General features: G+C 47.0%; 1 protein-coding gene across 1 annotated transcript in view; it reads left to right on the forward strand.

The window, feature by feature from the left end:
• The window catches only part of LOC121833785, an 86,165-nt gene that overhangs the window by 21,635 nt on the left and 49,099 nt on the right, over positions 1 to 15,431 (forward strand). The window contains exon 3 of the mRNA XM_042287409.1: positions 6,998 to 7,105. Within this exon, the coding sequence (XP_042143343.1) occupies positions 6,998 to 7,105 (108 nt within the window). The remainder of the gene's footprint in view (positions 1 to 6,997; positions 7,106 to 15,431) is intronic.

Raw genomic sequence — 15,431 nt, forward strand, 5'->3', positions numbered from 1 at the left:
GGGTTCCTCATCAACGTCTTTTAATGAAACTAAGAAATATTAATCTTCACCCCTCAGTAGTCAATTGGAATTCTGAATTCCTTACTAATCGCACACAGTACACTTCTATTAACGATATAAAATCTACCACAAGCACAGTAACGTCTGGCGTCCCTCAGGGAAGCGTTCTTGGCCCCCTTTGTTTTTTTAATCTACATTAATGATCTCCACCATGGCATCACTTCTGAAGTACGTTTGTTCGCCGATGACTGTGTCATATATAGACCCATTCATTCACGCCACGATCAGCTAACCTTGCAAAACGATCTCTAACTTATAATTCAGTGGTGTCATAAATGGCAAATGGCTTTAAACTATAATAAATGTAAATCGCTATCTTTTTCCCGCGGTTCACGATCTATCCTCCTCTTACCACCTTTCTGGCATCCCAGTAAGTGCTTGTTCATCGTATAAATATCTAGGAATTCATCTGACATCTGACCTGTCATGGACCACTTATATAACAACTGTCATCGCCGATGCTACCCGCACTCTCGGATTTCTTCGCCGTAACCTCAGACAAGCTACATCCCCCGTAAAACAACTAGCTTATACTACCTTGGTCAGAACTAAACTAGAATTCGCTTATTCCATATGGTCACCGTGGCAGGCATACCTAACTAACAACCTGGAATCCGTTCAAAGCAGGGCCCTCCGTTTTATTTATTCCGACTATTCCCCTTACGCAAGCATTTCAGGACTTCGCCAATCAGCTAACCTTGACACTCGTTCTCACCGCCGCAGGGTGTCTCGTCTTTCTCTTCTTCATCGGATCTTTTATTACAACAGTCATCTCAGACAAAGTTTTTTATCACCTTCTTACCACATTTTCCCTCGTCTCGACCATTCTTCTAAACTCCGTCCGATTTCATCGTCAACCGTCACTCACCAAATGTCTACTTTACCATTGGCCATTGACGACTGGAACTCACTGCCTGACGTAATTGTTTCCTTATCTGATACAAAGAAATTTTCTGCAGCCATTAGCTTATTTTTTCTAACCCATAACTAGATTACAGCGTGTTTTTGTAGATAAATAGTTTTGTTACCTGTTTGTTTTTCTAAGTGTTCACTCCCTTGTATAATGCCCCCTGGGCCTGCAAGGAATAATAAATGATGATGATGATGATGTTGTTCTTGCGTGCTTGAGACATCTTGGCGTAACGGGAAGGATGTTAAGATATTTCGAAGACTTCCTGAACGGCAGGATTATCAGTGTCCGCCTGGGAACGTTTAAAGGTGCTGTTCGCCCACTGCTGCGGGGACTACATCAAGGTAGCTGTCTAAGCCCGACACTCTTCAACGTCGTAATGGCAACGCAACCACTGTGCATGGACTCATCACCTCATCCTAGTGGTATGATAATTTATGCTGACGACATTTGTTTGTGCGCTTCCCATTCCGATCGCCGTATACTTCGCCCTTTTATGCAAACCTGCCTTAAACGAGTTGCAAACATGCTGGAAAACCTCGGCCTCTCCATCTCGGCAGAAAAGACGGCTGTGCTCGCATGTTCCCGCCGTCCTTTTCGCCACGGGTTTCCACGTTTAACTTTACCTGGGATCCGATTGCCACGTGTGCGAAACTACCGTCATCTGGGCGTTGATCTCGACTCGCGGCTCTGCTGGCGTCGCCACGTAACTACTCTTGTACGGCAGAGCACGATGACAACCTCTCTTATTCGTAGGCTTCGTGGTCTTGATTGATGACCAACTCCTCGAGCCCTAACTAACGTGCATCGAGAGCTGAACCTGTCTCGGATTCTTTATGTCGCGCCGTACTTGCCCCCTACTCGCTCTCTGTGGGATCAGCTGGAACGACGCCATCGCGCTGCACTAAGGATGGCCCTAGGACTCCCCTCTTACTCTCGAATAGAGGCAACGTGGATTGAGGCCCAGGAAATGCCAGTATCTTTGCACGCTAAGGAACGGGCTCTTCGCCATCTGGTTCGACTCGCCCAGTCGAGCAGCGGTGGTTCTCTTTACGAGGATATCCAACGGCGGCATTGTTCTCATTATGGCAGACACTGCAACACTTTGATAGACGCGCTCGGATCTACACCAGCTGTTCAGCGTTCTCCAGCCGATTCACCGTGGAGTGAGCATCCATTCACCGTATATGATGACATCCCTGGCTTTCATGGAAAATCACGGCATTCCTCGCTGGTCAGCCGCGCCTTGACGGAAGACGTCGCGCAGTCCCGCCACGCGTCATTTAAGATCATATTCCCTAATGGCTCTGTTAATCTCATTAACGATTCCGCGTCTGCGGCATACCATATCCCATCAGAACACCATTCCTGGTCAGGACGGCTTGATCACGCTGTTTCATCGACTACGGCCGAGCTTTGTGGAATTCACGCAGCTCTTCTTTATATCTTGAAAAGGCCACTAGAAAACTGGCTGCTCGCAACGGACTCCCAGTGTGCAGTGCAAAGCATTCGAAGTGGTAGAGGCGTTAATGCCAACATTACTCGTGAGATATTTAACTTGGGACGTCTACTTGTTTTCCGAGGCTGTAACATTCGAGTGCAATGGATACCTTCACATGTTAGCATACTTGGCAAATGAAAAGGCGGACCAACTGGCTTCCAACGCTCTGCTCCTACCTACTGCTACTTTACAGCTTCCGACCCAGACTGACTCAAAACTATCAATCCAAACCTGGATACAGCATAGACATCCGGTTTCAAGAATTGCAGCGCATGACCCGCCTCCCCTGGCATGTACGCGGGGCTTAACACGCAAGTTTGCTTCCCTTCTTCACCGTCTTAGATCAGATTCCGCTTATACAAACGTTAACTTGTACCGGATTGGAAAAGCGGCAAGCCCTAATTGCCAACACTGTGACCAACAAGAGACAATTGAACACATATTTTTTAAGTGCGAACACTACGCATCCGAACGAATTGAATTCTTGAACTGCCTGAGAGGGCTGGACATTCCTTTCACGCTCGAAGCTACATTATTTCTGAAGGGACCAACTTCCACGTGCATACGGCTGAGAATATTTGCGTTTTGTATTTTGGGCGCGTGCGAACTACTCTCAAGACCGTGACTGTGACGTGTAAGAAACATTAGAACGGTAGCCTATTAGCGGCGAGATGTTTTGGTGGCGCCCTCCTATGGTTCCCCCTTGTTACGTCATTACCTTGCAAACAACAAGTTCGATGGTGTCCGTAAATAGCATGGTGGAAGCTTGAAATCATTGAGCTCTTAAAGCAACACTGCCAACACCGTCAAAATTAAAGTTCTTTCATTCCTCTTATTTCCGTCGATGATAAATCCCCTTTCCTACGTCATAGTCAGCGTTCGTCCAATCGTGGAAGGCCGACCACAGCGACGCTTTCGGTCGCGCACGGCGTTTCGCCTTATCTGCGGGCCGGGCCGGGGCTGAGAGAGCGAGACCAGCGCTTTTAGCGCTTCTCCCCAGCTCGCGCGCTCGAGCAAAGCCTGAACGCGCGGAGCTTTCGTGCTCGCGCTTCCAGCTTTGCCTTCGCTCGCACGTGGGGTGAAACGAAGTATAGTTAGGTCGATATAAGTACTCTCATTATTTAATTTGTGCTTGCTGGTGCGCACTATGGGGTTCTGTCGTGTATAACATTGTTTGAACATATGTCACAGTTCGTCTTAACGGCCCTAATCATTTTTTTTTTCGCCCGTGAAACGTGTTTAGTCATTATTTTGCTAACGCTTCCCTCGTCATCCCCGGACCCCTTCATCACCATATTTTCCCTTCCCTTTCCCCGCATTCACCCTCATCAACCTACAATAACCCAGGCCCGTGAAACGTGCCCACCGTGAGTGAGGCAAATGTCACGTCTGGCAAACAACACAACCAACCATTTCAGTAGAACGTTACATGCCCCAGCGAAGAAATGGCGAAATATGCAGAGTGTCGTCATGGCCGGGTTCAAAGCCAGCGGTGCTGCGAAAAGCTATAGCTATGCTAGACATCGGCAGCCTTGTTTCACATATGAGTCGATGTGTTCCATCAATTGAAAGGGAGCGCGTAAAAAAAGAAGTCATGAAATCGTCTTTGGGTTACTCACGGCAAAGGGATCCTCCTCTTGTCGGTCGATTTCTGTGCATGCCCGGGGAAGCACATGCCGTTGCACCCTACGAACTGGAGGCCGCGGTAGAACCTTCTTTTTCAGGTTTCAGTTTTCAGGTTTCAGGTTACTGCACTCATCTTCGGCAATTTGGCCATTTATTTTCTGCCTTTTCCTGTTCTAGCTTAAAAATACATCGTTCTTCTTAAAAACAACGTTCTACTTTTTTGTTTTTAAATTATAAAACAAATATAACCGGGCAAATAGAACAGCACGGTTCACATGAAACAGTCAGTGTTCAGTGATTTCACCGGCCGTGTAAGGCCCATACATGCAGAAGCAGCCACTGCCTTTCTATGCAGTGGCCAGAGTTGTCATTTTATATCGTAGTTTCGGTAATGATCGTATTGGAGTCGCTGCAGTTGAAGAAATTCTTATACGGGTAAAGAACGCCGTTTCGTCGCTAGGGCCATTTATTTTTGTCTTCTTCACTGGCGAAATGGCCAGACGCTAAATCCAGCTTGACGTTTGCTGCCTGGTGGTTCTTTTTTTAGCTTGGAGTGCAGCGAAAGCTTTGTGCGCAAGGTTGCAACTTTGAGAGATGCTGATCTTGTTAGGTAGCACGTGCAGCGAAAGCAGCAACCGAAACTACGAGCGCGGGCTCACAGTTCGCACTTCGGTCCACGGTAACCATTGGATTTAGAGCCTGCGGATGTCTCCCTAATGACGTCAAGGTCACGTGATACGCACATTTCTCCGGTCCGCGGACCTGGTTCCCTTAATTTGTCCGCCGTGTGAATACACCATGTCTTCAGCAAGGAGAAGGTTGACGACTCGGAGACGTCTTTGTGCGAATCAGCTTGGTGGTCGGGCGTGCCGTAGGAAATAAATCCTAGTTGTTTTGATCGATAAACGATTTCTCTTTCGAAGCTAGACAGATTCGCCGGTGTCGCGAACAAAAGTTCTGAAGTAGAGGCCCCACGCCCGTCGTCCGCCACCATCGCCTAGTCCGCTTTGTTCAGCCGTCCATCCCGCAACTTCAGCGATACGACGCCATGTTGAAAATTGCGCAGAGAATGCACAGAGTGTTTCAGGTTCTCTTTCAGGTTTCAGGTTCAGAAACGGACACCGCTCTCTTCGGTGTCCGTTTCTTAAGTCAGCCTGAAAGTCTACTATGATGATAACATACCGGCTACCTGTCAAGAAGAGGTTTCTGTGGAATATCGAGTGCATAGATTTCATTGAAGCATTCCGGCGAAATCGCCGGAGTCGCTTGGCAGGATTCCGGTGAACCTGCAAGCAGCTAAATTCAAACGTTATCGGGCTTTCTTTTTTTCTTTTTTTTTTCGTTGACATTTGTGTGGCATTTAGGAGAAAATAAATGCTGGTTTTCACTCGTTATCACCATCATTTGCTTGTTTTTGAACTGCTAACCACTACCCCGAATGGTTGTTTTGAAGCGTGACATGACAACACGAGGACGAACCACACTGACCGATTGCCTCTAGACTAGATGGCGCAAGCTACCGCCCATTGTGTGCGTAGAGACGATGCGGTTGCCACGGAGCCGCGCATGCGTAAAGTGGGGCAGTTCGTCGGGGCGCGCCAGACCAGCGTTGGTCTGCGCTGGACTGTAAACACCATCGTTCGGGCGCTTCTCGGCGCAACGTAGTGGCCGACGAACGTCGGTCTGCGCCGGCGCGCGTTGCGTTCGTCGAGGTTGGAGTATAAACAGCCCTTTAGGATTTATTCCGTACGACGCGCCCGACCACCAAGCTGATTTGCACGAAGACGTGGCCGAGTCGTCGCCGATTCTCCTGGGGCCCTATGTTGCGCTTTCTGGACTCCCACGGCGACTAGACAGAAGGAAGTGACGTCAACAACGCAGCAAACGCAGATTTGATGTTGATTGGTGAGAATCGCTGATGACGAAGTTCTTCAGAAAAAACAAAAAACAAACAAAGCTCACTTTTTCTTTGTTTTCTTCTGCGGAAATTCGTCATCAGCGACTCTCACCAATGAAAACCAATCTGCATTTGCTGCGTTGTTGACGTCACTTCCTTCTCCCTAGTCGCCATGGGAGTCAAAAAGTGCAACATAAAGCCCCTGGCCTCGTGTTCGTCTTACGAACACCAGTACGTGTTCGTCATACGGACACGAACTGGTAAGAGCTTGAAAAACGCGCAAATGCCAAGCACGAATTGCTTGTCTTTTCCGGTTTGCTATCGACGTGCGCGTTTCTTCGCCTGCTTCGCTCGGCCAGATAAACGAAGGAAGAAAAGAAAGAAAAGGAAGCACGGCCGGGTGCAGCCCCATAACCTGCCCCCCCCCCCCCCCCCCCCCCCCCCCAACTCTCGCCTTCTCTACATTTCCTCTCCCTCCCGGTCCTTTCCGGTTTCGAACAGTTGCATTTTTTTTTTACTTTATTAAAATATACGTGACGCTGTTGCACAGTAAAGACAGGGGTAGTCTTCTCACACCACATTGAACCGCCTGGCAAAAAAGATAGAAAAAAATAATAATGAGTTTTTGGAGGGTGTTAGTGTTCCCTTAATAGAGTTTTACTGATGTGCCATCTGAGGTCGGCACCAGCATGAATGAAAAATCATTCACGGCCTTAGTTACTTCTGGCACTCATCATTCCTAGAATAACTAAGATGTAGTCCGAAAAAAAAAAAAAGAAAAGATCGCAATACACATATGCCTACTTCCTTGCATGACACCCATGGTGCGCAGTGAAAGTAATTAAGCCGCGTCACACGTAGACCGCCATCTTTGAGGCGTGCAACCTGTCACGCACACTTAAGCGACGATGGCAATAGGCAGTGTGCAAAAAAAAAAAAAACAAAAAAAAAAACAGAACGCAGGAACATTACTTACTTACTTCTTTCTTTAACGAAATTGCAGTATCTCCTGCACCATGGTGTTGGTGCCATCTTGTACCTGGGTGGCGCAGTGACTACGCTGGTCAGTTCCATGTACACCCAGTCCGACGACATCATACGAACGGCAAGTGTAAGAATTCAACATCATCACTCTTATCTTTCGTAAGCCTCTTGCATATTCTTGTATAGAGTTCAGCACTTGACAGTGGGCTATGAATGCGATATACGAGTGTAAAGTCGTGCTTTGAATTTACGCTCAAATCATAAGTCGTGATTTAACAGGGTATCCATAAGGTCTGTTAAACATCCGGCTAACTGATTCAAGGAACTGTAGTGACCACATGGTGAATTGTAGCCGCAACCTAGCTACCAGTTTATAACTTGATCACCTATGTCGGCGACACAGCTACTCAGTGAAACAGGTGTTCGTTATTTGTAATGAATGTAGGTAAATAGCTACAATGTATCATAAAAACGAACTAGTTTTAAGAAAGATGGCATCATTTGTATTAACCCTGGGTCACTACAGTCTTTATGAGCTTGTATTAAGCGTTGTTTCTCCTCGTCACCTGCGCTTTTCACTGAAAAAGAATGAAACGCCTATACTACAGTGGAAGAGAGAGAGAGAGAAAGATAAATTGAATAAACTTTGCTTGCAACTCAATTCCTGGTCGTTAAAGAACTCAGTTTTAAGTCGTTTGGTCGTTGGTTTGGTTAGACTCCTCATCCCCCTCCTGGGAATGAGGATGATTTTTCATCCTCCGGAGTATCCGACGAACGTGCGCAGCCAGTGAAGAGCAAACGGTTGTTTGGAGGTCCTCGACCTCGGAAGTTGTGTATAGTAGTGAGAAAGCCAAGGACGCGAGCGTGTGGTCCTTCAAAGAGCTTGATTTCACCGAGACAAAATTTGGGGAATATACCGGGAGTTGTACCTTCCTTGAAAAGTACCAGAAAAAAAAAAGGAAAAAAAAAGAAAAAAACTTTAAGTCGGAGAATGTATTTCAAGTAAAGTACAAGTTTTCTGAGCCTACTTCAAGTAGAACGTCTTGACAATGTACTTGAAGTACTTCGCAACACTGTGTTCATGTAGTCGGTGAGTGCAATGTGGATGTGGCCCGGCAGCGTATGGGATTACAATTCCCGGAGTGCTCCTTGGCAGTTGGTGTGAACGGTTATAGCGGGGGTGGAGTGATCGTGGAGACTGATGGCTTCTGGGATTGCCTGAACCTCCGCGGTGGTTGGTGATGAGACCTCCCTGAGGAGGCGTGTGGAAGTGGAGTTGGGGCCTACAACGGCAGTGACATCCGACTGGGACTGGACTGTCGCGTCTGTGTAATAGGTGTCGTGGGGCGATACTGTAAGGTGTGCCGCCCTATCCTGTCGGCGTTGGTGGACCGACTCGAGGTTTATGTAAAAGAAGAAAGGTGCCTGAACGGTGTAGTCTCGCCGTGAAGCAAGCGTCGCGAAGATTCACTCGCAGCTCTGACAAGCGCCGTCAGAAGGCGTTAACGGTAAGCTCGGGGCTTGGCGGATCAGATATGAGACACACACAATTTCCGGGACTTCCTTTCTTTGACTTTATTAAAGGGGCCCTGCAATCATATTTAAGCGTCTACCTTTTTTGCGGTTTCCACGTCTCTTGGGGTTCGGGCAAGCCAGCGGGCACGGAGAGAGTAACTAAATATCAGTGCATCATATTTTCACCGGGCAACGCGGAAACCTCCTCCACCGACGGGGGCGACCCGCGGTACCGAAAGCGCGCGAAATGTGACGTCTTTGGTCCTGGGCTTACTACTGGTCAGAGCCGCTAGAAGCTTCTTTTTAGTCGAAATACAAAATATAAGTGGCGCGAACCGTTTCAATTATTTATAGAAGTAGTTTTTGTTCAGTATTTTAGATGAGAAAAGAAACAAATGCAGTTTATAAAGTACGGAAACAAGAAATGACCCTTTGACATACCCGCCACCAAGCGGTGGAAAAGGCGGCGCATACTAGAGAGGAGTAGTGGGATCAGGCGCCGACACGGAAAGGTCCCGGATGTACGCGGCGGCGCTGCGGTCGTTCACGGACTGGAGGATCCGACCGGCTCCAAGCGTTCCGAAGGCCTTCGGCGAGCAGCTTTGTATTGCGGTTTGGCCGTTTCGTGGTATGGCAGCGCGAAGTGGCTCCCATTCTGATCTGATCTTTACCCCGTGCTTGCTGTCGTTTGTGGCCAATGAAGTGTCATGCCGAATTAGTGTTTAATCGCGCAGCAAATGCAATGAGAGCCGCTCTGGTTGCCCGCTGCATACAGCCTATCCAGATCCTGCTTTAGTAGTGGCGCCCTCTCGCGCCGTCGACATAGAGTGCGGCAGCCGTGAGCGCTCGCTGAGCTCACTATACCCCTCCTCTAGTTCACGGCCACTCAAGCAACCAAGGACGTCATGAAGGAGGTTATTTTTTGCTTGTTTTTGTAATTTTAATTTGCCTATAACTTTTAAAATAAAGCGATATTCGAGAAAAAGAAAAGTTTCATTAAGTTACTACATACAGTGCGCTCAGGTTCGGTGCAAATTCAAAACCAGTAAAAGTGCTTGCAGGGCCCCTTTAAGCGTGTCTTTTTAATAAATTTCCGATTTAAAAAGGTTGCGCCGGAAAAATACCTACATTTTTATATGTGCATGGGGTTCAAATGAAGTCACTCGAGACCCACTCGTTGCCATGTTTTATATTGTTTGGTGAGTAATTTCGTCATGCTACTTAAAGGGGCCATGGAACACTTTTTATACTTTCGCTCAATACTACTCAGAATCCCTTCCTAACGTTAACAAACGAATAAACTTGCCTTAGTTTTTCTTTTTAAGCAATAACAGTCGGCAAATAAATTCGAGAATCATTAACATCGTTCATCCCCTTAACTTGGAGCCAGAAAAAGCGGCGACGTGGCCTGGTGCCTATCCTGTGCCGCCAACGTTAATCATAGCCACGCGCTAAGGTCGGCAGAGCATGAAAGGCGCGCTGAGCTCCAGGCATTATTAGAGTTCGGCTATTCTCATCATCGCAGGCACAGATTCTTATGGTCCGAAGTCGAGTGCTCACGCAATTCTCGTGTGACGGGAGTCGAGCCGTGCTCGACTGTCGTCAGGCGGCTGGTTTCGACCCCACAATTATGTCATCAAGCTCTGCGAAGGCGAGACTGAAAGAAATAGTTCTCTGATCCTCGCAATTTCACCGCGACGAAGAAGTTTCTGAATCAGTGGCGGTCCGTGCGAGTACGTCTCGATAAATTCATGAACATTCCAACCCGATATCGTTTCACGAACCCTTTAAGAATCTTGCGATGGGCAAAGCGTTTTGTTCCTCGATGCAGGGAGGGCAAAAGAGCTGTCGCTAGAAGTCGTTGCTATTTTCTGCTTCTAAAGATGTACATCGGAACATCTGGCGACGTGCAATACAAAGAAAAGATCGCCAACTTCAGGCGACAGATCGTGACTGTAAGAGGCATGTCGAAGCTGATTATCTATCAAAAACCTGGACGGGTGAATACAATAAAAACGTACTGGTTAGCACTGCACGACGCGCATTCTTGGCCAAAGAACGGCGTACCAACTATATTTCCGGATTCTCCATCTCATATGCCAAACATTTCAAACACCAGAGAAGGACCCGCGGAAAGGCAGCTTTTTGCAACATCGGATAAGAAAAGTGCCGTATATTGTAGCAGCAGTGAACACTTTGATGTTTGATGCCGATTGCATGAAAGAAACAGGAGAAGAGAACGGTTATTAAGAACAAACCGACCCTGGCCCATCTTCTACGACAGCACTTTCTCCATTTACTAGCTTGTTTGATAATCCGCCACTTTCATGTCTGCTGTCGAAGTCATGGGGATATCATCGACTCGAAACGGTTAGGGTGAAAAGTTTAATGTATAAGAACTGTGTGTTATGTCTTCAAGAAATAGCCTGTCATATGGTGTGCCCACGGAATACACGCACCATTGAAACAAAACATTTTACACGCGCAAGCGGTTGCCCATCCCCCCATTTCATGAAATAAAAAAATAACTAAAACAGCCTAAAAAAATAGCTGCGCTTCTGATTAGTAGGGTATATAAAATAAAGCTTACTACAGTGCTCCTCACTCTCTGCCACACCACAACCCACCCAAAATTAAAAAAAAAAAAAACGCGTCGCGACCCCTCTCAGGCTTTCCGCGATGCCACAAGCTTTTCGAATTTAGTGCATGAAAAGTAATACACAAAATTAACGCTGGAATTTTATTTACCAGTTAACATAGTCAGACTAAATCAGCTCGGCTAAAAAAACCATCGCAAAAATAAAACACGCATGCCAGTAGGAGTAACCTTTCCTAATGGCCAAAGTGAGCTTGGTTTGTCTCAAAACAAGGGCGGAGTTTGGGCTCCGCACCTCTCAGTTGCGGCTCGATTGAGCTGCGACCTGCTCTTTTATTGTCATCAACGTCACCGAAGAGCAGACACGGTCGCATTTCTTTAAAATTAAGAGCCGCTTCGCGACACCGTGCTGAATCTGTCGGGGTCGCGACCCACAGTTTGGGAAACACAGGCCTACGGGAGACACAACCGAGGCAGGTCGATCATTTGAGCCGCCGCTAGCCAGGACGAGTATGTTCGACGTTTCCACCAAATTCAATGTCAAATTCTAATATAGTGCGAGCAATCCATTAGGAAAGTGATGTCGTCTAGCGCGGTATCGAACAAGCCCGAGTCGTTATGGCGCCCATATGCGAGAGTTGAGCGCGAGTGAATCAGTGGTTTCTGCGGGTTTCCCAAACAATTTATTTAGATAAAAAAAAAAAAAAGTTCGGCACGCCGCAAGTCAGTCTGAAATGCACGTCTCTCTAAAAGAAGTATCCATTTAGACGCGCGTTTGGTCTATTCGTTGGTTCTAATTTAATGGTACCGGGCAGGCGGGTGAGCGAGCGAGCGCGCTTCGATTTGAAAGTTGTTCAACCTCCAGTGCCCCTGCCGGGAGATGATCCGGGACTCCTAAACGAAAATTCGCTACCGAGGCAAATTCTTTTTTTAGGAGCGAAGCTCCTTAGGGTCTAGCCTTGTCCGTCCGTCTGTCCGTCCATCTGTCCGTTCGTCCGTCCGTCCGTCCGTCCGGCCGGCGTCCGTCCGGCCGGCGTCCGTGCTCACATAAAAAGAAAAAAAAAAAATGTTTGCGCAGTCGACAGGATTCGAACCTGTGCGGGGAGACCCCAATGGATTTATAGTCCATCGTTTTAATCACTCGGGCACGACTGCTTTTTATTGTTTTTCTTTATTTTCTCGGCCACGACTGCGGGACGAGTGGGGGGCTCTGAGATGTGGTAGTAACTCAAGAGCTGGGGTTTCTGTCATGGAGGAAACGTTGCATGTAACCGCTCAACGCCTATACAGGAGAGGGCGCTGCGGTCAAATGCGTATATAATCGCGTTAAACTTTGCCTGCATTGGCTCAACCTTTGTAGACGAGAGGGCGCTGCGGTCAAATGCTCAAATGCGTATATAACCACGTTCCATACCACACATTCTCTTTCTGACATGGACTGTTGACTTAAGCGGTGGAGATGCGTTCCCACGGCTTCTAGCGGATCCAAGCTGATCCGCTAGAAGAACCACTGGCTCTGCATTTCACCGACCATAAAGCAGTAATAATGAAGTCGAAACGCAACCCGGAACTCAGCACTACCTATGAGCAATAAAAACAAATCAGCACTACCTATGAACAATAAACTCAGTATCATCAGCACCACCAGAGCTTCGGCCCAATCAACATCATTCACCACGTGGAGATGCGGTCTTTTTTTTTTTTTTTTCCAGACACGTTTTTTTGTTTTTGTTTTTACAGTGGCCTATCCATAAACCTTCGCGAAAATCGCCTTCTGAGCGCTGCCATCTTTCTCCGTTGGGCTGTGGAAGGCCTTCTGAGCGTGCGCTGTTGCTCTGCTGCGCGGTATATCGGACGCTGTGTGCGGTTGCGTCCACAGATTAGTGACTCGTCATTTTTTGCCCCGGGTGATAAACAATGCAAAGGTCTATCGTCTCGTTTCACTTTGGTCCGACTGCAGCCGGCGCTATGACCAGACGGCGCTCAGCGTCTCGGTGCGTATACGCTGCCACGGACCAAACGAATCTCGCACAATGAACGCGCACCGAACCTGCAGCGATCTTTTTTTTTTTGTTTGTTTGTTTCTGGGTGTGATTGGTTTATCTGGTGATATAGGAAACGCACAAAGACAACGAGCGCCATGACGATGCACTTTTGGCCCGCTGCTTGCTTGGTTCCCGAGGAAAATAGTGGCGGATGCGACGGTTGGACTGCAAACGGAAGACGTGTAGCTTACGGGTGTCTTCTTCTCAGCTCAGGCACGTGCTTGCTGGAGGAATTTTTAATGTTGACAAAAAATATATACGTATGTTTTGGGAGCATTCTTGAAATGAGAGCGCAAACGGCGGGTTATATATATATATATATATATATATATATATATATATCATTGGTGTTTTCGCCTTCATTTCTTTTTGTGTGTGTGTGTGTGTGATGTAAGTTTTTGTTCTTACTGTTTACTTTCCGGGACTACGGAAAAATCGTGCCAAGTTCCCTCAATCGTCATTCTGATGAAGAGAGGACGATCATTGTCATTTGCTGCCGGCCGCACATCTTCGTAATATATATATATATATATTACGAAGATGTGCGGCCGGCAGCAAATGACAATGATCGTCCTCTCTTCATCAGAATGACGGATTGAGGAAACTTGGCACGATTTTTCTGAAGTCCCGGAAAGTAAACAGTAAGAACAAAAACTTACATCACACACACACACAAAAAAGCAATAAAGCCGAAAACACCAAATGATAAATTAGATGGAGGCCATCGCCATTTACGAAACACGTCATTTTATCAGGCACCCGAACATGATCCTCTAAAGCAGATTCCGCCATTGTTCTGAACGCACTCACCGACCTGAAAGATAGGGGCAAAAATCAACGACGATTTTTGATTTTCTCAAACAAAATATCCTTCCAAAATAACCAAAATATTGGAAGCATATAGAAATATCTTCTATATGCTTCCAAAAATACATAAAGCGGGGAACCCTGGCCGCCCCATTACTTCCGGCACGGGTACACTAACTGAACCCATCTCAAGTTTCATAGACCGCCTTATTAGTGGAATTCCACCGACATTTGATTCTTTTGTTAAGGACACTGACCATTTTCTCTCACAAATCTCAACGGTCGTAGTTCCAATTGGCTCTTTCCTGGTTACACTAGACGTCTCTTCACTTTACACAAATATCCCTCACGAGCACGGAATTACCTCGCTGATTGATGCGTACGAGAGCGTAAGGCGCCACGACTTCCCCGACTGTGGCACTTTGCCAATACTTGCCCGCCTTGTATTAGAACTTAATAGCTTTGAATTTAACGACAACTTCTTCTTGCACGTCAGCAGAACCGCAATGGGTACTAGAATGGCTCCCAACTACGCAAACATCTTTATGAATAGACTGGAAAAAACATTTCTTTCGGACAGACCTCTGCGACCCTCCTTTTACAGACGATACGCTGACGACATTTTTTTGAATATGGGAACACATGGAGGACCAGCTTTTAGAGTTTATCAGGTATTTTAATTCGGCGCACCCATGTATTAAATTTACGCACACGTGCTCCCGAACCGAGGTTAACTTTCTTGACGTCACGGTCGTGGTGGTGGGAGAGAGTTTAAAGGGATACTTCAACGAAATGTGAAATATTCCCGTCGTGTTCAAAAATAGGTTGAATATGATCCACAATATCCGTAAATGACAATCGCACGTTTGTATTTTGAGCCTGGTGGCTGTACGTTTCGTTATAAACCGCCCACTCTGGCAAGCGCTCGGAGAAGGCCCAGCGGAGACCACGTGACATCCAACGCAATCGTGACGTAGGTCGTCTCAGGACGAGCAAAGCTACGGCGAGGCTGACGTCGAAAGGATGGCCTAGTCGTTCCAGCCACCGAAGTGGCTGCTTTTGTACGAATTTTGAGTGACGGGTTAATCTTTTATAATCTTGTAGGGGGACAATAGCGACTTCTGCGACACACAAAAGGCATTCTCGGAAAGAGGGGAGTTCCTTCTGCCCCACTTCTCTCGTCGTTGCCGGAGGCGAGACAACCTCCGTCACTAGCTGTCAAGGTTCCTAAACGGGCATACAAGCGAGGCGTTAGCGACATCCACCAGGTGCTCTGTGCTAATCGTTTAATTCGTTTTAAAATTCCCTTCCGTGACTTTTTTTAACAAGATATTGGTATGTTCGATGTGATTCCGCTCCTTTGAACACATATAGACCAAAAAATGAGCGCCGAAATTTCGTTGTAGTATCCCTTTAAAAACAAAACTCTACAGGAAACCTACAGACAGCTTGAAATATTTGCATTACAACAGCTGCTACCCCGCCACTGT

The sequence above is a fragment of the Ixodes scapularis genome, unplaced genomic scaffold (genome assembly GCF_016920785.2).
Source record: "Ixodes scapularis isolate PalLabHiFi unplaced genomic scaffold, ASM1692078v2 PGA_scaffold9__187_contigs__length_104089568, whole genome shotgun sequence".
Lineage (NCBI taxonomy): Eukaryota > Metazoa > Arthropoda > Arachnida > Ixodida > Ixodidae > Ixodes > Ixodes scapularis.